The sequence below is a fragment of the Serinus canaria genome, chromosome 2 (assembly GCF_022539315.1).
Source record: "Serinus canaria isolate serCan28SL12 chromosome 2, serCan2020, whole genome shotgun sequence".
In the NCBI taxonomy this organism is placed as follows: Eukaryota; Metazoa; Chordata; class Aves; order Passeriformes; family Fringillidae; genus Serinus; species Serinus canaria.
In genome coordinates this window covers 67,656,592-67,684,450 of record NC_066315.1, presented here as the reverse complement: position 1 = coordinate 67,684,450, position 27,859 = coordinate 67,656,592, and the positions used below count along the sequence as shown (strand labels likewise).

Below are 27,859 nucleotides of genomic sequence, written 5' to 3'. Positions count from 1 at the left end.
TCCCAGTGCTGTAAGAGGTATGCTGGCATCTACTGATCAAGGCATCCCAGTTTCTGCTGTTCCATCCATCAACAGGTTATCACGGGCTGTGATAACCCATGAGGAAAGTGAACACATCACACTTTCCCACAGAAAAGGAGTCATATGAAACAATTAATGGAAAAATACTTTGGGGATTAGACCCACAAAGCTCAAAACAAACAGCTTTTGAGTTGAATGTGAATGCTTTTTTGTAAGATTATTATATTAACAGGGCTCCCAGGAACTATTTGCCCTCTCACTCAGGATGTTTCACAGAAAAAATAAGACTCACCACAACAGTAATTAAATATTTCTATTTATTTTTTTCATTAATACAGTATTTCCTTTCCCCAGACAAATAAAAAGAATCATTTATAAGATATTTATTGAAGAGCTATCAAAACAGAGTGCTATAGAATCTCTTGCTTCCTTTAGAAGACAACCTGCTTTAGTATTATTCAGAAACATCACTGATGCCTACAGAATAACGAACCTTTTTCCTCAACCTAAACATCCATAATGGATCCAAGGCACATAACAGTGTATTAATTTTGGGAACCAGGTCTGACCTAGTACTCAGAAGAGATATACCCCATGAAAAGGGGTAAGAATTACTATTTGAAGAGGAAGTTTATTCATGATGAGGGCAGATTAGGCCACTGCCGATGGTGAATTATTCTACTGGCGAAGGTCAGAGTTTTGATTTCTTCTGGAAGAAGCTGACAATAGCATTCACACATTCATCAGACAACCACCTCTCTGTCAGCACTTCACACTCTCTGCTGTTGACTGCATGGAGCTTCTCCTTTTCCATACTTCGTAACAGCTGCTTGGACACTGCCAAGGACTGGAGGAGAAAGAGAGGAACATGAGGAAGGTAAGTATTCTTTTCTATACTTTAATGCTTCAGGAAATAATACAAAACCCACACTGGAATCCTAACCCTAATCCTAAATTCATTAACATCAGATCTCTTAGCTTTTAGTCAACCTTTTTGCTGGAAGTATTTACTGCTAATAAGGTGGAGAAGGCTCACAGGAAGCAAACCAGCAGCTTGCTCATAAGTGCTCATGAGTCAGAGTAGACGGGGCAAAAGAAACAAAACCCATTGAACTGTCTGCAGTGTCAAATGCCACTCACATTACCAGCAGCTGGCACAGCTGTCTCCTCTGTCCAAGGAAACACAAGGCCACCATGACTTCAGTAGTCTTGCAAATCCTAAACTAGGGAGCAGGAACACTGAGTTCAGTAAAAATTAAAGCCACTCAGTGTCATCTTGAGTACCCGGAGGGCACACACTATAATAATATTGCAGAACCAGTGGTAAGATTCTTAAATATAAAATATTGCCAAAATAAAAACCTAAAAGAAGCCACCTAAGGCACTGACAGAGGCACTGCACAGGTGAATTAATCAGTTAATTTGTAAAGCTTTTCAGCCACTTCATCTCTGTGGACAGTGCACTGTCTTAAGATGCAGACAGAGTAGAAGAGAAGGATCTGATTCCCAGCAGCAGAGGGACAGATCTGTGCTTGAAGGAAAATATATTGAGCCTCATTATTTCGATTAAGGATGAAGTGAAACCAAGTGACAGGAGAGGTTTGGCAGGATTGGGAATGCTATAGGCTTACAAGGTGGACAAAAATTAAAAATACTGACATTTTTGGGGAGGCTTGCATAAGCTTCTAATCTTGCCCAAACTTCCTTCTGAAAACTGCTGTCAGGGAAGACTTCAGTCACAAGTCCCTGGGCACAGGCTTCTGCTGCAGTCAGCTTTTTATTGAAAAGCAACATCTCACTTGCCTATATAAAAAAAATAAAGTGTGATTCAACAAGACACAAGACTTGAGTTATCTGACAGGAAAGCTGCATGCTTCTACATCACATTCATTTTACTCTCTTGCTGGCTAATATCTGCCCTCTGAAAAGAACACAGAATAGATGATAATTATTGTTGTAATTACTAAGGATCCTCCAGATACTGTCTACTTCAAAGGCCCTGCTCGAGCAGGCCTTACTCAGTCCCATCATGCAGGCCATAAGGAAGAGGTTCAGCAAGTTTCACACTCAGACTCAACCCCTGGGCTTCATCACTAGGGACTGGCCTACAGCTTCTACTGTTCATTAGGACTGTACATATCTTTTTGAGCAGAGCTCCAAGGTTGCAATCTGGAATTACCTCATCATAAATGTGTTTGTTCACTTTTGCAGTGACTCCAAGATTTCTAGAACATGTACTGGCAGGCTGTATCTCACTGAACAGACTACTCTTGGTACTTGGATGTCAATGAAGCACTTGCTCTGCTCTTTATAGATTTAAACCCTGCTCAAAAAAATACATTCTATTAATGCATTAAATATAAGATAAGTATTTAAAACTACCCAGATTTTTTTCTGAGGGATATCAAAAGAAGTAAAAAGGATTTATGCTGTTTAAAAAAAATTGGTTTTGTTGTCCCTTCATTTTTCATTCTTTTTTCTTTTTTTTTTCTTTGTACTATAAATTAGTTTCCATATTTCCAGAATAGACAGAGAAATTACGAGTATGGACAGAAGACCACACTTGCTGTCATGGTCAGAGGATACCAACACACAAAGGTCAGATGATAACACAGGCTGTGCAGACATTCTTACCTTGGCTAAGCCCATAATTTTTGGAAACAGGTAAGAGGAACACCCTTCTGGGCTCTGCCCAAGTTGACTAAATGGGCTGTGAAATGTAGCCTGGAAAAAAAAAAAAAAAAAAGAGAAGAAAATAAAGGAAACCTTAGATCAAAGCATGGAATTTAAATACTAGGACTTCATTTTCATTTTAAATCTTCTACTGAGACAGAGTTCACCAAACACATCTGAACTATTGCCACAAAAGCCTTCAAATACCATCTGGTAACATTGCTTCATCCTCTCAATGCACCCCAGAGCCAACTTTGTGTAACTCCATTTCCACATCCAAAAACCCTGTTGATGAAGCTACATTAATTGAATACAGCACTTAGAGAAACTAATGTGTAGGTGCAAAATCTTTACAGAAAGGATGTTCATGCACATTTGCCTTAAATATATTATTAAATACATATTCCAAATAACTTAGGAGGCAAAAAGCATTTTTGCCTTTCTGAAGGCACACCAAGTTTATTCTTCTCCTGAAAAATTCAAGTCACTGAATCTTTTTCCACCAAATGTTAAGCAAATCTAAAAAGAGCCTGTGCCAGAAATGCAGCAAGGAGTCTTACAAAATAATACCATAATTGCACATTAGAACTGAACAGTGAACAATCTGTTAGAACAGAGAACAATCAGCTTTGAGAAGGCTTCAATAAACTTGAAGGTAATAGGAAAATTGTCATGAAGGATAATCTAAGTGAAAGGCTAGGTTAGATCCTACAGAAATCCTACAAGAACTGTTACCAAGGGTTCAAGCAAAAGCTGTCCCAGTGCTGGTAGGAAGGTACTAGCAGACTCTAAATAATGAGCTTGCCATGGACTTTAAACACAAATATATAGAAAGTGAAAACTATGTCAGAGATTTAGAAAAAAGCCACAAGGCAAAAATTAGATGCATTTATCAATGATTATACATACAAAGTAAAAGTAAGTTCAAGTATTAATTTCAAGTTATTCAAGAAAGAAGGATAATGTTAATAGGACAAGACATTTCATGTGTATTTGGATTAAACTTCAACTAAATCTATACTAACTCATGGCTATAAGGAGATAATATGCTGAGGGCAAGTGACTAGACTTCCAAATAGTGTTGATAAAATTGAGAGTATGAGTAAGAAGATACTACTGCTGGACAAGTTAAAGTTTGTCGGGAATACCTTGGTATGTAGCATATGATACACAATAGGGAAAACTGTTTTACTGGCAACCTAGCAGCAAGGGATCCAGGTGTTAGATCAGCTCACAAGTAAGTAAATCAAAAAACACAGTGGGATGTCAAATCAGAAATACAGCCTGCAGAATGCAGAGAAGTTCTTCTGCTCCATTTCATGTCAGTAAGACACAAGTTGGACTGATGTGTCCAGCTTGTACCACTATACTTAAACAGACTCAGAGCAGTTGGAAGGAGTCCTGAGGAATGGGACTGCAGGCCACGTGAGGAATAGCTGAACAAATGGCAGCTGTTCAGCTCAAAAAAAGGAAAAGACTCAGAAGGTAAACCTGAGATACATCTAATAGGTTAAGGACACTGATGGCTAAGGTTATTCTAAGGGAGGATGAATATAGACTGTTCTTTAAACTGAGAAACAAGGAAAAATAGGTTCACCCTGTAGCAAAAAAAGAACATATGAGAGTGGTGAAAGAGGGAGAAGCCAACATTTTTCTAGTAAAAAAAGAGATCTACAGGCCATAATTGACTGACTAAATCATGCACATTACACAAGCATATGTTAGGAGTGACACAGTGATCTGTAATTAATTACTTCAGCCAGTCACTGAACTTCCATTCCACAATAAACTTTTGCTCCCCCTATCAAACCTAAAAGGGGCCTTACAAACATCATTTCACACCAGCTTAGAAGAGGGGCACTTAGAAAAGAGTCTCTAAGCTGGAGTCAGTAACTTGATAAGCACAACTACAGCATGGGAAATTCCATGCATGTTAACCACTGGTTGATGCACCCCTGTGCTGGTTATCAATATAGGTAGGTGTTCCTTGATGTGATATACAAAGCCTTTAGACTTTTCTGAAGTGTTCTTTTCTTTCAGATTACCCCAAATCAAATAGTATTTAATACAGAAAGAGCCTTTAGGACTGTCTTGGGATAGGCCATGCAATGTACTTACCCTGTCAGAAGCATAGACAAGGTCACACAAACCAAGAATTGTTACACAGATTCCAATAGCTGGGCCATTTACCACTGCAATCAGTGGTTTAGGAAAATCGATAAAATGACCCACAAAGTCTCTAGAGAGAAGGGAAAACAGAAGATGCAAGATGTAAGAGACATACCTCAAGTGTTTTTCATCCAATATAAACAAATTGCAAAACACATAATTAGACACTGCATAACAAAACCCATGAGCTAGACAGAAATATGTAATGTATGGGTTTTGAGCCTTTCAGAAATTAATTCTGACAAAATAAGAACTATTTGAAACAGCTGCATTTCCTTAGCAACTAAGAATCAAACATGTACATGCCAGCAGAGCTTTTCTAGTTCCTGTGATCAAATTATAGGAGTGTTTTCCTCTTCAGCTACAGTTGCTGAATACAGCACACTGACAAGAGCCCTCTGCCTACGCATCCATCCCAACTCCACCCATGGGACCGCAATTCCCTTCACAGACTCTGTTCTGTAGAGAAGCCCCAACAGCACCAACACTGTGATGCTACCTCAACAGAGAATTCCCTAGAGCTCTTCTGCACACGTTTGAGAAACAGCATTTTGTTTCATCTGACAGCTGCTTCTCCATCCAAGAGGTGCAAAATACATCCTCAAAATAAAACATTTTCCAAAAGAGTTGTAAGAACTCCATTTCTCTGGCATCTCTGTGCATTGGTTGTAGTGAAGCACTGTGCCTGTGTAATAGTAACAGCCCAACAAACACAGGCTTCTCACAAGAGCAAGGCTAAAGACCATAAAGAACACAAGACCCTGCATTGTGCTGAACACCCTGCAAAACACTGCAGGCTGGAACACTCGCCAAATACCACTAAGTAACATCTTCACAACAGGCTCACACTCCATCATTATCACTTTGAGGGGCAACTGTGATCCACAAACAGCTCACCTAAGTAAAAGCTGCAAAACTGAGTACTTTACTTGCAGTTCATCTTTAAAACAAAAACCAAAACTGCTGATTTTCTGTGTATTTTAGCTTTTTCACCAATTTCAAGTGCCTAAGGAAACAATCCAATTTGCAAGCATCTCTCAGATACAATTATCACATACAGAAGTAAAAGAGAAGAAAGAATGTGCTTAAGTAAGGGAAAAAAGAAGCAGACCCTTATGTGAGATGATATCCCTGATCTACTTGGCCTTAGAAAATAAATTCATTTAACAGGTAAATTAAAACTTAAAGGCAGAGCCAAGATCCCAGAATTACTGGCTAATTTTGAACAAGCTCATTACACCTGTCTCTGTTCAAAGAAATCTGCCAGAGAATGTATTTTGGCATTTTCTGCTAGTGTAGACACTGCTACAAAAAAAACCCAAAATTTTTTCATATACAGTTGAAACAATTTTTTGTCATTATACCTATATGTACTTTGGGGACTAAACAAGGAAATCAAGTCTTTAGCATCACTGCACTTTAAAAGACTTCTAATATTAATCTATTTATTTCATACAATTAATACCACTTCCTCCCACAGGATCTTTGTGTTTATGCACGTGGTGAGCCCTTAGACACAGTGACCTAAATAGATGAATCTGGGTCTTTGCTGCTGTTTGCTGACAATGCCTGCAAACTACATTTTTCCCGTTAGAGTAACTTATGTACATATGAAACTAAGATGTTCTACTTGAGTAATACTGCTCCATCTTTTGCCATCTTCTCCATTTCACCAGGCTGGACATTAGCAAAATTATTCAGATCATTTCCACTACTGTAGTAGTCTCCATTTCCTGCAGAGAACACATAGGAGTAAATGCACCAATGGTTTCTGAGTAGGAAAGAGAAGAGAAGCTTTCATTTATCTCATTTACAAAAGAATTTCATCCTGAGTGTCTAATAACATTGAGTAATTAGAGTGATTTTCTCAAAATACACACAATATCTTAAAGGACATCTAGGGTTTAAACATATGTTTTGACTGTCAATTTGTTGAAAACAACAATCAGTAAAAGCCAAAGAATGCTAGCTATGAAAAATTTGATGGGGAAAATTAATTTTTTTTACTGTAACTGTCAGATTGAAAAATATTTTATTTCTTTCCCTGCACACTTCCTTAGAGATGTTTTCTGTCAATTTGCAACCATTCAAACAATTAGATGCAATAAACTGTTTTTTAAATAGGACAATGGAAATGTAAGTTGATGCATCTCCCTTCACCCACCTTCAACCTGATGAAGAAATCAAAAGGGGACAGAATAACCTATTTAATATATGGTAGATTTTCACATTTTTATGATCTATTTAGAAAAAGGCACAGCAGTATAAGGACAAGACTGACAGCACTGCATTAATATCACTATAGTGGAAGATGAATTCTTCAGTAAGAAACAGATAACCTGGTATTCAATGAATAAGTCAATTTGAGGCACCAGCAAAAAAGCAAGAAGCTTTTAAAAGCTGACTACTGCATGACTCAATTGCCTAAATCACCCTATGTTCCATGAGGACATTCACAGGATGGGACCTACTTTACACTGCAGTGCTCTTATTCACTGTGTGAAAAGGAACAGCAAGGTTTTGCAGAGGTGTTTGCTGTTGACTCACAGCTATATAATGTGTTAGACTTTCCAGCTTCAGCTGTGTGAATTGCCTTACTTATCTTGTAAGGGCTGTGCTGCACAGTCATTGCTACAGAAAGGAAATCCAGCATCCTGGAATGGGAACCAGGTATTGGTAAAGCAGACCGTGGAGAAGAATTTGCAAGCAATAACCTCAGAGTAAACAGGATCAAGCCCAAATTCACTTTGAATTAACACCACTTAGCTACCAGCCAAAACTCAAGTTTTGGCTAATTTCCTAAAAAGACACTTTTCTGCAATGAGGATGGGCCAGACAGGCAGCAATTCAAAAGTAATAAAGCCTTTAGGAGTATTCCACTTCCATCTTCTCAGGTGAGAAAGATGTTTTGATGTAACAACAAGTTTGCTTGAGAATTTAAAACACCAGCCTAAAGAAAATTTGCCAAAACACTTTGGAAAACCTTTGGTTGTTAACAGAGGAAAGGATTTCCTCATTTAATTTTACCTTGGTCTAAACACAGGTAGGTATTTCATGTCAGTACTATACCTTGGTCTAATGTAAAACATACCAGTAATAACTGCTATGGTGGAATCATTTTTTCCAGCTTCTTCAAGTGCTTTGATAATTTCTCTGTACATCTGCATAAAAGGAAAATCAACAAAATACAAATGTGATGTTGCAAAAGAACATACAAATGAGATTGAAACTGACAACAAGGAGCTCAAGAGATGGACTAGCTATGATCCTTTTAACTACTGAAAAATTTGTCATGCACAGAAAGTTTGGTATTACATGTGAAGTACTTCAGACCACAAAGACACACGCTTGCAATACTGAAAACTTCTGGTGCAAATCTAAAGGACAAAATAAAGTCCTTTGGAAAAACAAGAACTGACGTGAAAGAGCTAATTTCAATACAGCAGTTTAAGTGGACAAAAAAGCATACTAAAGAATCAGCAGCAGTGGGGTGAAGACCCTGCTTTTGTATTTCTGCAGTTGTGAGCCAGGATGATTGTGATGCTTCCAACAGGATGGACGTACTAATGAAGATAACTGTGGGAAACAGAAGATCACCTACACCTATGCACAGCAGTACTGAGTCAAAGGCTCCACAAATGCTTTGTTATACTTAACATGGCAGTCAAATCTTGCATCCAAAACACAGGCCAGGCTTCCTGCAGTTTGCTATTTTAATTTACTCTAGACCATAATTGTATATTAAGTTTGAAAGAAATCAAGAGACACAGAAAAGCCTAATCTGTAAAATTTTAGCTGAATGATTTCATTTTGTACTGGATATTTATTCCTTAGGTTGTTGTTGGATCCCTCACAAAGGTCAGACCACCATGCTTCAGTCAGCTCTGTTGAACCTGTAGTAAGGACCCTTTAAAGATTAAAGTAGCTCCTTCAGAAAGGACAAAATCATCAATTCTCACAAGTTCATTTTTCTACCTGATGGTTGATGGCATTTTTCCTATCAGGTCGGTTAAACATTATTTTTGTGATATTGTTTTTGGTAGTAACAATTAATGTTTCATAGCCATCGTGTCTGCCCTCTTCTGGAGAAGCCTCTTTCTTCTGGCGAGTAGATTCTGCAGAGACCAGACTTGAGACAAGTTCAGCATATTTCTGCCTGGCATCATCCTGCAACAAAAGAAAAGAAATTTAAAAATAAGGTAGGAAAAAAAAAAGGAGAAAAAAAGAAAAAAATACTTTAAAAAGTAAGAAGAAAATAACACACACAAGATTATGAAAAGGGACAATTGAAATCAGTTACAATACTAATAAAATGGGTACCTGGGTGGAGGGAGAGGTGGCTGCTGCTTCAGGACAAAAGAAAATGAAAATCTCCATTATAACATAATCCAGTTGGGGCAGAGGAAGGGAACATTGTATCTGACCACTGCAGAACATGCTTTAAGTCACCTTAAAGGCAGTAGCAATAGATTCACAAAATGAGAATGCATAGATGCTGGGATGATGACATTTATTTTGCAGGAAGAGTGCTCCATCCAGGATTAAGATTACCAAAGAGACCTTTGTCATATTCCCAGCATTTACACATTTCTATGGATCCTTTGTTTCTGCTTTCCAGTCAGACATTTCTCCAACAAGTTTTTATTTTAGAATATGTGTTGCTGAAAATAAGATCACTGAAATGGATATTACGGCCTTTTAAAACTGCTTGAAGACAATAGTTTTCATTTAGCACTAACATGACACACAGAAGCCTAAAGAATCCTGTCTCCCTATTTCTAAAGTAAGCAGTAATTTAGAATTTTAAGTACTTGGTTGTTAAAACTTATTGGCTTGAAAGGATAACATATTTTGAACAGTTCTATAATCCATAATGAGCAGCACATGAAATTGTCTATCCACTCTAACTTGAGGAGCAAATTCTTTTCCTTAAGTATTTCTTGACTACTCCTAAAAGCTGCAGAGCCATCTCAAAAGTAACCCTAAAACCCCAAACTAAACAAAGATCAAAATGCACCCCAAAAAACCCAAAGCAGAACAGTATCTTATATTCATGAGATTATGCAACCATATTTTCTTTTTCTAAAAAAAAAAAGAAAAATACAAAACCCCTCCCCTATATTAAAGAATCCTTTTGACTGAGCTCAGGAACTACCACTGAGCAGCAGGCCTAATGCAGCACTGACACAGATGATTTGAAAAGCTTGTTTCCTTCATTTAATAGCAGCTGAGGAAACCATGAGCTCTCTATGCAGTCAGACTTACTAAAGCCTGCAAGAAAAAGGAATGCTTATCTATCTCTGCATCTTTATTCTCCCTGCTTGCTTCACTTGACTTCTCTAAAGGTTATGAAATTTACTAAAAATATCAAGATATATTGAGAAAGAAAGAATGAATAGAGGCTCTCAATATACCAATTTTTTTCTAGTCTTTTAGTCAACAGCATAAGAGACTGACTTTTTAAAATGGCAAAGTTATGAATATGCTGAATTCAGAGATTTGTGTTTTGTTGTAAGAACCGAGAAGCTCAATCCATCTTTCTTAAAGAGCAGAGAAGAATGCACCATAATGCAAAAACCACTATTCTGATTGGAAGTCACCACCTAAGATCTCTTACACAGATACAAACTGGCAATAATAATGTAGAACTAGGCTTACACACTAAAAAGAAAATCTCCAAACAGTGAAGCAGTGAAGTGACAGAGGAATACAGCAGGAAACATTTTGATAGCTGAAGCAGAGATGCTCAACTAGCATGTAATATTTTTACTCATCAGCCACTCACTTAAAGACCAGGCACTTCAAGGTAGAGTAATCTACAAAGTATCTAAGTGAAATTATGGGTTTTGTCACCTGAGACAAATTGCCAAGAGAGTTCCATGCATCCCATTTGGCTTTCTTGACAAAGTCCAGCATACCTGGTTTTGGAGCATTGCAGGGACCTTCAGTAGCCTGAAAATAGAGAGAAATAGACTTATTTAAACCTTTGATTAAAGTTCAGATGATTTGGTAGAAAATATGACTGTTCTGAATACTTATCTGATCAGGATACAGAATTCAACTCTGAGAGAGAAGGAATACTGGTTGGACAATTTTCTGACAATTCACACACTGTGAGGTTTTTCAGTGTTTGCTATTTCTAATATTGTAGTGGGGTTCTACAAGCACCTAGCCAATGTGAGAGACTGCTTTTCAAAACCCCCATGCATCTTAAGTTCTCCTGCTGCAAAAACTGTGAAAATTTTATACTTATAAAGAATGTTGAAGACTTGTTACCTGTGTAAAGAGACCTTTGAACAGGAACTATTAATTTGGATCTTACTTCAAAGTTTGCCCTGCTATGAGCAAGGGCATTGGATCAACTGAACTGCAAGAGTCTGAGCTATCCTGAAGTATTCTATGATCACTTTTCCTGAAGAAATATAAACTATTGGAAAGAAATATTTCAAGTGTGAGGCAGGAAAAAGAGAGAGAGGGAAGGGAGGAAAGGGAAGAAGGAAGGGAAGAAGGAAGGGAAGGAAGGGAAGGAAAAAACAGAAACATTTATGAGCTCACTATTATTAATCAATAAAGTTACCTGGAACATCAGCTGTCTTTAAGGTTTTTAAAATGACTTCCTGATTGCCTTCCTCAACATAAACCACAGCCTGTACTGACCCTGCAGTCAATCCTGATCCACAAATACTTCACAAAATAGCAATACAAGCCCTGCTATGGGCATAAAGTTATTTCTGCAAAGGTCTCCTTTCATGCTGTGGCAAAGAATAACCTTCACTTGAACTGTAGAGGAACAGTTCCTTGAATTAAAAAGAAATAAACAAAAAGCCCCAAACAAAACCTACAATGACCATACTAAAAAAAAGAGGAAAAAACTCCAGAAATGAACTTTCAAATGTCAACACCATTATATTACAGGCCCAGATGACTGTAGATACAAGAACTTTATGAGGAAGCATTCAGCCTGCTCTTTTTTTTCTCAGGCATAAGCCATTTTCCAAAGCTGAATCAATATTACTATATGGAAGGCATCACACAATGGATGTAATTTTGCTTTATTTCTTTGAATAAAGGCTCTACTGAAAGCATGAAAAAACAGGTTTGGTTTCCCTCAGAATTTAGGTATTAAGGGGCTGGCATCTCAGGAACACAATTTGAGCACAAAAAAGAAGAGCCTGTTAACACACAGTACATACAGCCAGTATTTCAAATAAATTTTACAGGCCCATCCCCTCAGGTTATAAATGCTCCTTACCAAACAAAATAAGTCAAGTCATGCCTACCTGTTTAAACAGGGCATAGAGTTTCAACTTAATTTCATTCCCAGGATCCTTCTTCAAAAGCTTCAGCTGTTCTTGAGCCTTCTGGAAGTCCTTCTGGCTGACCTGCATGGTGGCTGCAGTCATGTGTAGGTGAATGGCTGGAACACAAACAGCTTGTGCTGGCCTGGGAGTAAGTGTGGAAAAAAAACCTCATTACTTGATTTTTGTGAAAGACTAGAGAAGAAACAAATACACTGCTTTTTAAGATGTTTAAAGTAAATGTGAAACATTAAATACAACACTAATCAAAATAACAAGAAGAAAGGTATTAAAAGTCACAAGAAAAATGCTTTAGAAGTTTGCTTTTGCTGTGATATAATTAGCCTTTGGAAATTATTAATTTTTATTAATTATTTAAATCTCATTCCCTTGTACTCAGCACCTTGAATAATGCATTCAGTTCTGGGCCCTTCACTACAAGACAGACATTTTGGTGCTGGAATGTGTCCAAAGAAGGGTACAAAGCTGGTGAAGGGTCTGGGGCACAAATCCTGTGGGGAGCAACTGAGGGAGCTGGGGTTTTTTAGCCTGGAGGAAAGGATGCTCAGAGGGACCTTTTCACTCTCTACAACTGCCTGAAAGGAGGCTGTAGCTGGGTGGGGGTCAGTCTCTTCTCACAAGTAACAGCTGACAGGATGAGCGGGAACTGCTTCAAGTTGCACCAGTGGAAGTTTAGATTGGCAAAGAAAATCGTCCTAATATCCAGATGGGTGGTCAGGCATGGGAAGAGGCTGCCCAGGGAAGTGGTGGAGCCACCATGCCAGGAGGTATTTAAAAGAAGTGTCTATGTGGCATCTGGTGACATGGTTAAGTGGTGGACTTAGCAGTACTGGGTTAATGGACTTGATGATCTCAAAGGCCCTTTCCAACCTAAATGGTTCTGTGATTAGCAGCTTCATACATCCATTAATTGAGATGACTATGCAGGCTGTCTGCTCTTCGTGATCTTTTCAAGTGTGTGTGCTTCTAGCTGGAAACATTTGAATTTGAAAGTCTGGTTCTCCTTTCAGGGCAGCACAGGTGAAGACTAATTTCAATATGTACTTTGGAAAAGGACTGTAAGTAAACCAGCTTTAGAAAAAGAAAGGCAGTCAAAATATTCTGGGAGAACAACTTCCCACCAGAAAAAGGCAGTTGCATCAAAACCTCCCCCAAAAGTAGCAAACCTAACACGATTCTCTAATACTTCGTAAAAGCAGGTTTACTTCAGTAAAGTTTGGACTCAAAAGCCAAGAAGTCTTACAATTTTGTTTTATTTCAAGAGGGCAAAAGCATGCTGTCACTATTTTTAAAATGTCTGCAGTTTATGTATGAACCTTTCTTTTCTATTCTACTAAAAAAGATAAAAGGCCCAACTTTCCCTATTCTAACTTATAGACACACCTGTCATGTTAGAACATCCTATATGATAGATTTTATAATCAGTCTCATTTAAAAATTAATGAGTATCTCAAACAGAGACTGACAGAATGCTTAATCAATTGAATGTTAATATTTCAGTTACAGGACAATTACTTAAAAATCATGGAAATGTTGCCTTTTTATACATACCTAATGAGAATTTAAAAGATGTGCTACTGTCTGCCTCAAAAATGTCCTCATTGTTCTTATTTCTGAAGGAAAATTTATTTTCGGCTGAAAGCCTAAAAGTTTCAGGCAGGAAGTGTGAAGAATGTGAACTGTTCCCCAATAATTTTATTTCTCTTTAATTTTATGTAGTTAGATGATGTTTTGAAAGAATATTTGTAAGACCTACTGTTTTTATGTCCTATTTCAGCCCTTCTTTGTTAATAAAAATCAAAGTTGATATTTTGGAGATACCAAGTTTAAATGACAGACATGGAAAGAGTATTTTTTCTTATACCAGAATTTCTTTCAAAGTGAAAGGATTTCAAAATTTGCTTCAAAACCTTATGCCAGTAGCAAGAAACCTATCTGAACAATACAAAAATGGAACAGGCTATCAGAAAAGGCTGTAAGAACAAATTCAGCTGATCAGCTGTAAGCTTTTATTAAGATCGCAGTGTACCCAGACAAACACAGGGTAAACAACTCTCACTGTAACCAATATTCAAGCTGGTGTGTTCAGAAGACTGTCAGAGTTTAACAAGTTCATCCCTTAAATAGTCAGGAGGTTATTTATCCAACTTGTGGACTCCATTTCCAGCATCAAAAATATACCTTCAACAGGAAAAAGTGCACCTAAATGGATAGAGATACAAGATTTTTAACACTGCATCTCTTTCATTAGTCTGTCCTGGAGTCCCAGAACATGACACATTCCGTTCTTATTCCCAAACGTGTTTTTAAAGCCACATTAACAGGAAGAAGAAATGAGAGTGCTGGAAGAGTAGTTGCTAGTTTTGGTTTGGCTTTCTTTTCCTTCAGTTTTGCTGGTCATCTTTGGAATTACTGGAATGCTGCTGTCCCCAAGATGATCTGTGTATCTGCTACAAATCTTCTTGTCAGTCTAGGAAGTGACTGACGTAGATCCCATGTTTAACAATGGAGATTTGGGGTTACACCATGTTTGACAATCTGGATTTCACTCCAGCCTGGCTATGGTCAGTATCATAAAAAAGGCTTTAAGAATCTCTTTTATATACAATTTGATAATGATCATAAATTAACAAAAGTTGAGCAGCTAGGGAGAGGAGGATGCCATAGCAGCTGGTCTGAAGGTATGAACACACATATTTATGGTTAAGGTTGGTTTGCGTTTCTTTGCATTTAGCAGGTCACAGTTACTTACTCTTTATTAAAGATGCAAAGTAGAGAAGTTAGAAGATGATAAGAAAACAATTAGGTGAATCAAAAAAGTTTGGCTGGGGAAAAGTGGAATGATTTTTCAGTAAGTCTAGGCTCAGAGGAACTTTGCTGTTTGGTTATATTCACTTTTTGCTTCTTAGTTAAATGTTTGGGTAAAATAGTTATCTATCCACTTCAAATACTTCATCTTTCATTCTTCTCTTCCTCCTTACCTACTGATTTGTAATAGAAAATTGTTCAACCTAGGTGTTTATTAAAGTCTGTTTATAAGAAAAGGCCTTTTATCTTTCATTCTTCCTTGCTGCTTGTAGCTCAGTTCTCTGCAGGACACTGATGGTTCACCCCATTCCTTCTGCATTCTGATCTCTACAGACATTTCCTACACATCAGAGGTGCTCATCAATTCTCAACACGCTAAGGCTAAGCTGATTACTATGATTTCTCTATAAAATAACAACAAAGGATGAAAACACAAAGGAAAAATTAATTTATTTCACAATTAATTCATCTCAGGCAGGGCTTCATTCTTCAAAGGCACACACAAACAGCAGTAAGAAAGCCCCTCAATCCCAAATAGATCACACATAATGAGGAGATGACTCGACACCTCTCACCATGCACAGCAGCACTGCCACCTCTGGCACTGCATAGTGGTGCCATGCCACAGTCCCAGTGACAGAGGAACAGGACAGGCTGCTGCAGTACAGCGTGCAACAGCTTGCTCTCTCCATCTGCTGCTCCCTTGCTGTGACACTGAGTCCTTCCTAGTCACTCACTGAGCAAATCCATGCCCCACTTCAGAAGCCACACAAGACTTTGTGGAAACTATTTAAGGAGGCACAAAGCCTGGAACCTGACACACAGGCTTTAATCTAAGCAGTAAAAGAAGCCTATGAAAGGCAACCAAAAACCCCTCTGTATTTCTCTTTCTCATCTACTCACTGCAACAAAGTGAAATAATTTCCTTCACAAAGTTTCCTGTTCATTACCCTGCACCAAGTGCCTAGTTAGCTGCCACTGCCCCACTGGTACAAATTACCTTCGCTGTAGAGGCACCCACAGAAGAGTGGTGAGGGCTGGGCAACCTCCCCCAGCTGGGTAAAAAGCCAGCTCCCACAGACAGACAGAAGCAAGATGAGTCACAACTTGGCAGTGCAGTCAGAGTCCATGACAAACGCCTGTGCTCTCCTGCAAGACCAGTCACTGGGGACTTCGCAAGTTGTACACTCTGAAAAAAGAAATAAATCCTGGGCATCACTGTCTGAACCTGAAACATGCAGGTTGACAGCCATTTCGTATTTATTCCCTCGGTTCAGACATCTCTTTGCTGCCATTCAGTCATTCAGGATACCTTGGAGGCTCATCATTCATCCTATTCACTCTACCTGCTCACTTAAATGTCCCTTATCACAACAAACATTCAAATGTCTCTTAAATTTAGGACTGTAATTACACTGAAAGTAATTTCTCACTGTTTATATTATTCACAAAAAGACTGCAAAGACTGTTAAAGGCAGGCCTCTTACTTCGGCCTACTTCTGCCCTTTGCATAAGGACTTTAGAAGAGTTAAAAATGCCAACATTTTCTAAAATACTGACTGCTCACTTTCTAACTTTTAAAGCAACACAGCACTCCCCTCAAAGATTAAATAGAAGTCAAAAGATCTCTTTGCACAGGAAATATCAGACACTCAGCAAAAGAAAGGGATGGATATACCTGAAATCTATCTTCCATTTATTTAGTACAAGTTTTCTTTTAAACATTAGTAGATCCTGGGGAAATAAAGCACATAGAAAAGCAGTTAAAAATCCTATTAGGATTAAAAGCAGCGGGTGGTGCTAGATACACATGGGTTTAAAACTCCTGGCAGAAATAGAAAATACTCATTTTACATTATTTTAAGTAGCTTTAGGGAGACAAGCAAGAAAAAGAACAGGAAGTGGTGTTAGAAGCAAGAAGCACATTAAACTGTCACTTGGATGAATCCTGCAACACCTTTTGTCCATTATGTGTAAAACTTCAGACCACATGTACAACACCCCTTCTTTGCCATAATCTCAAGGTGCTGTCATTTTTCCCATTTTGCTCTTTCCACACTTTCCTCATGCAGAAGTGAAGGGCATGGCAACAACTCCTTGCCATTTCCCCTCACACAGTTTTGCAGCATCACAAAGAGGCACTACTTCTGCTCATGTTCTTTCCATCTCAAGAGAAAATTACATGAGATACTGGTTTGCTGGTGCTGTTTAAAGAGTTATATGGGTTGGTTTTTGTTGTTTTGGTTTTTTTTAGTTATGACACAAAGCAATCAATTCCCACAAACCTCACGGTGCTCAGTGTTTGGTTTTTACCTAAAACAAGCTTCTGACTGCATGCCTCTCCTGAATATCTGCAAAGAAGAGACGACACACGTTTCCCAGCCCAACCCACACCTGATTTGCAGGTGCCAGTCAGACCTCCAATTTTTATACAAGGCTCAGGAGCCTAAAACCTATCCCAAGAGCTTCACCTGCCCCAGCACCAGCAAGTGCTGCTCTTAGAGACCGCTGAGAAGTCACACAGGAGGAGAGCAACAAAATCAGACCTCCTTGCTCTCTGTCCTGCTGTGGGGATGCATCCATCCACAGCGAGGAACTACACATGCTCCCTGCCAAGGTCACTGGGGCAGTCCTTCCCTGCTGGTGTCTGGACAGTATCACTCCAACCAGTTTCAGGCTTCATTCCCCTTCTTTTAGCAGCACTTCTCTCACTTTGATCCTCCCTTAAAATTTCCCTGATTTTTCTCCCTGGAGGGGAATAGGGATCTGGAGATGGAGTAGCAACTTCAGATCATTAGTTCAGCTACATCATGGAGCACAGGAGCACAGCTGGTGGGAAAGCTTGTCACCACTGGCAATTGTAGCAACTCTTAGGAAATGAGAAGTGTGAGAGGAATAGAAACTTGTATTTAATCTGTAACCATGAGAAAATGAGTGAATCATCTGAAAATAATGACTCAAGTCAGACCTGACACATAAACTTCTCTCAACCACATCAACTTCTCTCAACCCTGCATCAAGTCTTCATATCAGAATCTCTAACAAGATTTTAAAAAAGAAAGTTTAATTACCAAATAATCATGACAATGAGCAAAGCATTAGCAGTACCACGCTTCCTTGGTAACCAAGAAAATATTTATCATTTTCCATATTCACTTGCAGTATTTTCTGCACACAGTAAATTTAAGGTTGTACTCTACTTTATTTTGCTGACAAGAGGAAGTTATTGTCTATGCTGTTAACATAAAAATTATTAGAAAATTTTAATCTGCAGGTTCCCCAAGTTATCATTCATCATGCCATTGATTATAATCTACTGAAACCAAACAGATAATAATGTAACATTAAGGACTCATAAATTTTTTACATAGCCCAAGCACTTATACAGCAATATATAAGCTCTTCCCATATTGCTTAAAGTGGAGAGGGCTCAGTTCTTCCATATCTCTTCAGTTACTCTCCTCTTAAAAGCTACCTATACCTGAGCTGGAAAAAAGAAGAAAAATCTGAAAATGCTAAAGCAAAATGAGCATCCTGTGGCATGTTTGGAACACTCATTGCTCCTTTGTTGTTGGAAAAATAAAGGAGAGATGTGGAAAGTATAGATGGTACATCTACACATAAATTCTGGGTAGTTTCTTCTGGCTGTAGAAGAAAGGCAAACCTTTCTTTCTTATGCCATCTAATTACAGGCTGTTCCCAAAGAAATTCATATCACCTAACTATACACACTTCTCACCATATACTCTTTTCAGATTGTTTTTTTTTCTTTTCTTGCTATTGAATTACTTTATCATCATGTGTGCCTATCAAATCAACAATGCCTGCTGCTGCTGTTAGACTTTCAGCTGCAAAGCACCCTTCCTTTAAGTTGTACTGACAAATTTTCTTACAAACAGGAGTTGTGTACAATGTTAAAAGAAACCTCAGCTTGACAATTTTAGCACTGATAAAGGTATATTCCTTCAGACTTTTATTTCTAGGTCTGTCCTTTCAAGTTTCTTCTCTTATACTGGGAAATGTGGAGTAAACAGTTGAAGGGAGGTGGTGAGCGACTGGCTGCATGGTACTCCAGTTGGGGTTAAACCACAACAGTCCTTTTTGAAGCCCAATGTGGGGCACAAAGGGTTGAGATAACAACAGATCTGACCATGGCATGTTAGAACAAATTTGTTAAAAGCATTTAATAAATTAGCATAATAGTTGCTGGTAACAATGCTGTTCCATTTGCTTAGAGTTCTTGCATGTGTGCTCACAGTCCCTGATCCATCCATGGGGTCTTATCAGCATCCAAGTTATTCTCTAGAAATCAATGCATTTGGTTCACTTGGGGAAATACCAAATTTTATTAACCATGGCAATTTAATTTTATTAACTCCACCAAATTTTATTAACCATGGCAAGTTAATTTTATTAACTCCACCACGAAGGAGTTGATGACTCAGTAGACAGAACTCCAGCCTTCCTAAAAAATCCCCAAGATGTAAAGAAACTACTATCCCTTCCTGTTCCACCAGCAGAACCCCCGGCAGTACCCTACTATACTGCAGCATGGAGTAACTAAAATTTATTGCTATTAGGCAATAAGAATTTTTCATATTTCCAATGTACCATACTAGTAGAGAACATCAGTTCAAATACTCTATAAACAATTTACTTACCGCTACTTTAACAAACAGAAAGAAATGGAAGCCAAATTATTTTCCCCTTTACATTAGAATGTTTCAAGAGTTGTTCTAAACAGAAGTTTGGTGTATAAATCCTTATCAGCTTTTATTATTTTACACTCCTACACTGTTTTGACATATAAAAACTAGATGATAATTATGTGTCTGTTGGCAAATTGAAGTGCTGAATCACTGTTGTTTAGTGCAAGTGGCTCAGCTGTGCTTGATAGTTTCTTTTTCAATAATAAAGAATAGCTAAGAATGAAGGCTCTAAATTACCATTCACTGAGATATGAAGTGCTCTGATCTTTGTGCACAGTTTTGTTTTGGTTTATTTTATTTATGCTCTTATCACAGCTGCTGGGAGGGACACTAGGGTCATCTCCTGAAATCTCCACAAGAATTCTCTTTCCAGCAGACTTAAGTTGACTGAACATGATGAATGACTAAATCATGAGAGAACCTCCAGTATATGCTCAGTCCATGTAAGACATCTCTAAAAGCAGGAAGATTTACAGACAGAAACACACTTCAAAGTTAAAAATAAGAACATTAGCATAAAAAACTTGGAGCTGCAATACTTATACATGGGATGTTTGCTGAGAATCACAGTTTATTGCAGCATTTGAAGAGCAGCAAACTCAAATACATTCCTTACACATTTTATCCAAGGTGACTTAACAAAAAAGTTATGAACAAATACTCAAAATCAATGGAGAAAGGAAAATGCCATTTTGATTTGGCTTGCAGGGACAAATCTTGTTGGCTGTATGGAGAGCAAGAAAATGTATACTTTAATAACAATGGCTTATGGCCAACAGAGGTAGGTTTCTTGATAAGGATACAACTAGCTCCTGCAGCTTCCACCCACATCAGAACACCCACTGACACTCCTCACAGTGCAGCTGTATCAGTGAAAGGAAAAAAAAAATTTGTCTGAGGCTTACTTTCTCTCCTGAACCCATGACACCTAGACATAATAAGGGTGGACAAAAAGAATACTGAACAAAACAGTAACAAAGCCAGTGGCTTATCCTGCCCAAATCTAGATCTCTTTCAGACAGCTTAGAATTAAACACTTTAGGTCTAAACACAAAGTAGCACACTGCTCTTGGTTTTGTCAGTATTTCCAGCACCCACAATCAAACAGACCAACAGGTTGTCTTTAAAGACCTGGGGCAATTCATTCAACAAAATTCTGATAATCTGAAATGGAAATTACATACATACCAAGAGACTTCATGTCATGTCTTACTAAGACAGTGTAAAAAGCTTAAATTATAGCATTTAGAAGGCTGCACCTAAAGCAGCAGCTCCCAAGAAAGAGGTCAGAGGATTGTGTTGAATTGTGCCAGTCCTAAGTGGGTATGCAACACTGGCGGAGTCAAACTGGCTTCTGCTATCATTGTAGAGATCATGAAGAATTATTGATCTGGGAAAGAGGTGGACAACCCATATAACTTGGAAGATCTTCCTCTGAATAAAAGTGTGTTTCATCTGGCATTGTACTGGCAACTAAGAAAATCAACACAAACCCAAATAGATTCTTTTGTTTCAGAAACAGGCTGACTATACTGACATGTTTAAAGCAGTAAGAATTTTACAAGTATGCGTATGTATCATGGTATGAAATGACAGCATGTCTGAAATTGAAAATTTACCCTGTTTAATGGTTAGCTTCTAAGGACCAAATTATTCAAGAATTTTTGGCCATTCTATAAGCTACATACCTCTACACCAAACCTTAAACCAGAAAAAATATTATCAGAACACCTTACCAGAAAAACAGTAGCTGCTCTTTTGGAAGGCCAAAGAATCAGCAAAGAATCCATACAACACAATCTTTCTAATCCTCAAGAAATAATTTTTATTCATAATTAGGAATGGAATCTCTTCTACTCAACACTGCTGAGGCCATACCGAGATTAGTCCATCCAGTCCTGAGTTCCATAGTACCAGAGACATTGTCATACTGGAGAGAGACCAGAGAACCACAAAGACGGAGCATCTCACATATGGAGAGAGTCCTAGAGAACTGGGATTGTTCAGAAAGCTCTGTTCCACGACAATCCACCCTCAGGATTTCCAGACACGTTGACTTGATACTAGCTATGAACTGTGAAATCCAGCTCAACTACATACAGCTTGCTGCTCTGTATTACATTTTGTTGATTTTAACTGCTGTGTGTATTTCCATTCAAAACAGTTTAGGAGTGTGCTTACATAAGGACAGAAGTTTACTAAGACACTGTTCTGAAAAACTATCCAATCATCTCACCACTACCTTTTGTCTTTTAAGTTGTATTGGTAAAGCAGCATGAGCAAACAAGATGTAATAACCCCTGCCATAAACATGAGTATTTGCAGAGAAGGACTCCCATTACGAGATTTAGTTGTTCCTTTTGTTGTTCATTCCTTTGACTAGTTAAGCCCAATATTCAAAACACAGCAGATTCATTTATTCCAGTGACTATACTTCAGAATCCCGGCCCTTAAAGAAAAAGAGAAATTAAAGATCCATCAGTGGTATGAAGAACCTTTCTGAAAGACTCTGAAAGTTATCTTAAAAATGTTAGGGAAAGCTGATTTTACCAGTATTTTGCAGAAATTTACTGCAAAAGTCAAATGGCACAAGGTTTCAAGAAAGGAAAGAAGGTGGTTGGTGGTTTCTTTAATATATAAAACAAACAAACAAAACAAACAAACAAAAAAAAAAATACTACTTGAAAGGTAAGAAAAGTATGATGAGCTCTCTAAACTTCCTATTGACTTGCACCAAGACAGAAAAGGCTAAGCTTAGGGAAACACAGGTTTCCTAGGCTATGTGCTCTGCTTGCTTTTCTGGTGGCCAGGCAAGGGTCTGTGACCCACGTAACTTAGATCACAAACACCAACTATAACTGCAGACCGGACCTACCAAAAGGAAGCTTGCAAAGATAAGCATGGTTATCTTGAGCAGGAGAAGCAGAGCAGAGTACCTGAGCACTACAGAATCCAGCACAAGCCAAGGAGGCTGATACATGGAAATCTGTCACAGAAAAAAATGTTGGTTGATTGGGAATAGCAAAGAGCTGAGCAAGGCACACTAGTGCAGCCTGAAATACAGCACCAAGAGGCACAGCTTCAGAGTCAGAAACCAAAATGCAAGAGCCTGTGTAAGACAGCATCAAGGAGTAAAAACCATACTCCACGGGGCTTTCCTGGTGTAGGATCAGGGTCTGTGTTTTGTGGCTAAGACACAACCCTTGAATGTGGACACATTTCCCATGTCAGTGAGGCAGGATGCATTCCCATTCAACTGCCAGTGAGTGGGGAAGTCAGCAGGCAGATGTTCAGGAGGATGCAGGACATCTGCTGCCTACACCTCACTGAGATCAGGAGGGAAACAAGACCCAACTCACCCACATCTGGGGAGAAGTTTCAGGCATAAAAGCAACTTCTACTGCCAGCAGCAGAGGTTTTGGTACAGACCCCCAGGAGACTCAGGAGCATTTGCAAACAGGGTTTTTAAGGATATAGTCTGACTAATTACTTTATAGCAACACAGCAAAAATCCAGTCTTCCTCCTTTTAAAGGGAATTGGATTAGGGATGTCAGCAGACAGTAGGAAAGAAAAGGAAAGCTGCTACAATAAAGAAATAGGGCCTGGTGGGGCGAAAGTGGGTGAAGAGGCAATAGGTATGGGGTTCGGCTGTCCGTCTCTGCTCCCACACATGCATAGGATGGTTCTTCGCACGCTGGGCCTGAAAGGACAAGTCTGGACTCTAGCTTTTTCGGTCTTCAGAATTGTTTATTATTTCTTATCTACAAAGTTCCTTCTCTGCCCGACCTGGATCCGACCAGCAGGGCAGACAAAGGCACTCTAACCACCCCCGAGGCGGTCTTTTATAGTAAAAACTACGTACATCATATTTACCCTTCATCCCCAATACCTATCGCCCTTGTCACCACATGCACCTTCACCACAGACCAACCCACAAGTGACAACATCACCACAGAAGATGGATGACAAGAAGAAAGAAGAGCCTTGTGACACGCCCTGATTCCTCCATCTTATCTCCACAACCCCCCTGTACCAAAACCCCAAAATCTGTGATTTACCCTATAATTATGTCTTCCCTTCACCATTCACACCCGAGCAATTCTCACAGGTTTCATTTCCTCATACACAGGTGGCACATCTCTAGATGGATCAAAATCAAGCCATCAAGTGCTTCTGGCAACGTTCCAAGACTTCCAAGCCCCCCCAAGGGTTTTCTCGGTAGCTCTGGACATCAGGAGTGATGTGCTGAATTCCCACAAATAGTGCCCTTTTTGCTCAGCCAGTATGAGAATATCAGAACAAAGCTCCTAAAATTTGTATGTCCATGCCCAACCACAACTATCTGAATAGGATTGACAGAAAGGACTAGACATTTCCCACCAGGGATACAAGGCAGACTCTCTCTGAGGTCAATTAGGTCTTCATGGCCAAACCTGGAAAAAAGTAACGGAACAGAACAGGGGACCAGACTTACTAGTCACCTCCAGGATGGCAGTAGCCTCAAAGACGTTTTCCACAAGGCAAGGCTTACATGTCCTCTGGGTTTGCTGGCATCCACAAGTCTCCTCAAACCCAGGAAACTTTATTGCATGTCTGTAGCAGTGGAAAAATGTATTTACGTGCTCCTCACATATTAAAAAGAAGCAAACAAAAACCTGTGATGCAGGTGATACATCATTTACAGCAATCAAGAAGCCTTTTCAAGGAATGACCTGGAATACTGAACTGCTTCTAAGGAGGCCCCTGAGCACAATCATTTGATGAAACAAGAAATAATCTCAGCTGCAAGAGATCAGTTCTTTCTCTGCCCTCAGTGGAGCAACTTCCTTATAAAAGCACAGTTTAACAGCAAAGCAAAGCCCCTGGGCCCTAAAGACCCAGGGCTTCACATCTCACTGGCTTGGTGGGAAGCAAGGCAGAAAAGAGCCATAGCTCTTTTCTTTGGGTCTGTAAGTCTGCAGTCAGAGAGAGGTAAAGGAAAAGATGGAAGGGTTATAATCTCCTGCTTTGCCATAAACCTATTAAAGGGTGCCTGAAAAAAACAACTGCACTACCAAGTAAACAGTATGCAATTCAGGGAGCAGGATCAATAAACTCCCAGGCAGAAGTAAACAGTATGCAATTCAGGGAGCAGGATCAATAAACTCCCAGGCAGAAGTACAAGAAGGCTGCAGAGACTGAATAAGGACTGTTGTGCATTGTGCTGGAACACCTGAGCTCCTGCCACGTGGGTGGGCTGTAAAGATCCAGATGTTTTGTCATGAGATGATAAGCGGATGCCAAGAAGAGATTTGGAATGCTGCTCAAGAGACAGATGGAAATGAACTTGAACTCTTAAGACTGCTGCCTCCCAAGCTGAAAACCAGCTAGTGTAGTGGAGATTTACTGAGAGCAGGAAGTATTCCAGGCCCAGGGTATGACCAACAAGGCTACAGAAGCAAGGAGAAGTCAACAGGGTAGGAGAAAATTAATTGGCTTTCAATTCACTTTACTTAAAGACCAGCATTTAATAGTGCTCCTATGAAAAAGGTTTTTCTGAGAAATAAAAGAACAGTTCATGGGAAATTGGTCTTTGACAAGATCTGACCTCCTTTAAAGTTGCTGAAACACTAAGGAACACACCAGGAAATTTGGGTGTGACTATGTTACTGTCTGGGTTTGACCAGGAGAGTGCTCTTGGATAAAGTCTCTACACTGCTGCCAACTCCACTCCCCCAGGTTGTGCCTGGCACATACAAGTCAGATCCCTTCTAAACTACATAAAACTGGGAGATGTTCCCCAGCCACTGACAGGCATTCAGTGCTGGGACTGCACTACAACTAGCCCAAAGGAAACCCCCAAAACAAGGACAGCAGAGATGGAGGTTTCCCAGCAGCAAGCATGTGGCACCCACTGGTCTGTCTGACCTGCCCTAAGTGCAGATATGGCTTCACAGTAGTAGTGCTGTGGGGTCCCCAACCTCAAAGATCTGAGAGCAAAGACTGTCAAATGCATACAGCCCTAGTAAGACTCTTCTGAATGTGCATCTGTGTCACCATCCCCCCTCCTGAGATGAATTTCAACTTGAAATATTATATATTGTAAGAGGGCAGCACAAGAGCCTGTGGAACCCACAGATCCATGTCTGAAAGAATTATGAACGTCTTGCTCTTTGAAAAACAAACAAACCAAAATAAAGTAAGAGCAATTCCTTTGTTTCACCTTTATATTTGTACATTCTCTTTCAGTGTTCCAAGGATATGAGTCTTTTTTCCAAGTTTAGACTGCAAAAATTGCTTCCTAAATTCACTGGCACAGCAATGATGCCAGTGTCTTTGATAAAATTCTGCTTGCATGCTGCTAAGACAGAAAATAAGGCTCACCTTTCTGGTGCTCCAGCATTAGAAAAATTGCAGTATTTTTCTTTATTATATCTGATTAAATAAAAACATAAACCCATTATTAAGACCGATTTATGAACTGCTGTCTCATATAGAATCTTGCCATTTCAAATACATCTGACTCCACCAGCCTAATGATGATCAGCAGGCCAGTCTTTTACGTGTTTTCCCAATTTAGAACTGCTCTCCCTCACTTTCATTGTAACAACTTAGCTACATTAAATTAATATTATTTAGCTGGGAAAGCTTGCCTAGAATACTTTTTTTGAAATGAGGGTAGAAGTCACACAATTCTCTTTGTTTCTCCCTCTGTCTTAGAATGTTCATATACTTACTTCAAATAAGTTCTTACAAAGCTTTGGGTGACAAATATTACAATTTAATGCATAAATGTCTTACAGTCTTCTGGCTAAGATGTGCTCATGCCAAACAGACACACTTGGATACCTGAGTAAAAGCATTTCATTTATGAAACTGTGCATTATAACAGTCAAATCTGAATGTGTTACCAATCAGAGTATCACACATCTTTAAATCTCCTGGTATGACAAAGTCTGCTTCACTACTCTATTTAGGAACTTGTTTACAAAGTATACCTAACACAACTTGCTTTTTCTTGAGCATTAAGTTATTTTTGATTGGAAGAGGAAATTCTATGAATTGGCATACTTTGCGATTCTTATTCATATACAAGCAACTTTATAAGCAACATATACAAGCAACTTCCCAGTGGAATTTCCAATATAGCCATTTTCAATAAAAATGTATATCACACAATTCCAAGTGTAATTGCAACTTAAGCCATCCCTTCTGCTTTCCACAGCAGCTGTGCACCTTCAGCTAACTCTGAAGGTGCACAGCTGCTGCAGTGCACGCTCCTGTAAGTGACACTTTATTTGGAAACAGCTTAAAGGCAATATGAAATAAATAAAGGTGTAGAAGATACTGTGTGATTATCTGGAAAGCCAGAACAGTCATAGCAAGGAGCCCTAATTAGCTGGACACACAATTAAGCTTGGTTTTATCAAGGCCAGGCTGGATGGGGGTCTCAGTAACCTGGTCCAGTGGAAGGTGTCCCTGTCCCCTGCAGGACAGTTGGAATTAGATTAACTTTAAGGTCCCTTCTAACCCAAACCATTTATAATTACATGATCTATGGGACTGATAAAATAAAATATAGAAAAGAAGAAAAGGCCCAAACACACACACTCTTTTACACATTTCAGTACGGTTTTGGATACCTCACCCCCAGCCTAACCAACAATTTTTCTGGTGGTGAAATATTCGCCTCAGGAAGGCATCAAGCACAGGTTTCTCGCTCCCACGCTGTGTTCAAACACTTAAAGGTGGTTGGCACGGGCGGAGAGGTCCCCCAACTTTAGCAGAAAGCGATTTCCCCCGTTTCTGAGATGAGAGCGGCGCCCGGCCCGGTGCACCAACGCCGGGGCCATCCCGCCCGGTTCATGCAGCGGCACGGGCAGGGCAGCACCGCTCTGCACGCCGAGCGCCGGCCGGAGGCAGCCGGGGCTGCCCAGCCCCCGACACCGACAGCCCCGGCACCGACACCCGCGGGCCCGCCGCTGCCGGCCCGCCCCGTGAGGGGCCCCGCCGGGCAGCCCCGCAGCGATCGGCACCCACCTTATCCCGCAGGGCAGCCGCCAACACAGCCTCCGGACAAAGGTCAGGGCCGCGGACGCCATAACCAGGGGAAATGAAGGTGGGAGGGGAAGAGACGGCAAACCCCGCCCCGGGCATGGATCGCCGCCTCCATGGCCGCG

The 27,859-nt window shown here is 39.6% G+C and overlaps 2 protein-coding genes across 4 annotated transcripts in view; both read right to left on the bottom strand.

Annotated features, from left to right (window-relative positions):
- The window catches only part of LYRM4 (LYR motif containing 4), a 615,895-nt gene that overhangs the window by 152,045 nt on the left and 435,991 nt on the right, over nucleotides 1-27,859 (bottom strand). The gene's annotated exons all lie outside the window — the stretch shown is intronic.
- ECI2 (enoyl-CoA delta isomerase 2) lies at nucleotides 321-27,859 on the bottom strand. Of its 3 annotated transcripts, XM_050970556.1 has the most exons (12): nucleotides 27,720-27,803; nucleotides 16,669-16,724; nucleotides 15,991-16,179; nucleotides 12,144-12,306; nucleotides 10,717-10,815; nucleotides 8,839-9,030; nucleotides 7,955-8,024; nucleotides 6,494-6,596; nucleotides 4,813-4,933; nucleotides 2,656-2,745; nucleotides 1,681-1,824; nucleotides 321-868 (listed from the first exon to the last, which is right to left on the bottom strand). In XM_050970556.1, exons 4-12 carry the CDS (start codon nucleotides 12,264-12,266, stop codon nucleotides 713-715), a joined length of 1,098 nt encoding a protein of 365 aa, XP_050826513.1. In that variant the 5' UTR covers nucleotides 12,267-12,306; nucleotides 15,991-16,179; nucleotides 16,669-16,724; nucleotides 27,720-27,803; the 3' UTR covers nucleotides 321-712. The 3 variants fall into 3 exon arrangements, with proteins under 3 accessions (XP_050826513.1, XP_009089192.1, XP_009089124.1); XM_009090944.4 differs by lacking the exon at nucleotides 16,669-16,724 and having other exon boundaries at nucleotides 27,720-27,859; XM_009090876.4 differs by lacking the exons at nucleotides 15,991-16,179; nucleotides 16,669-16,724 and having other exon boundaries at nucleotides 27,720-27,859.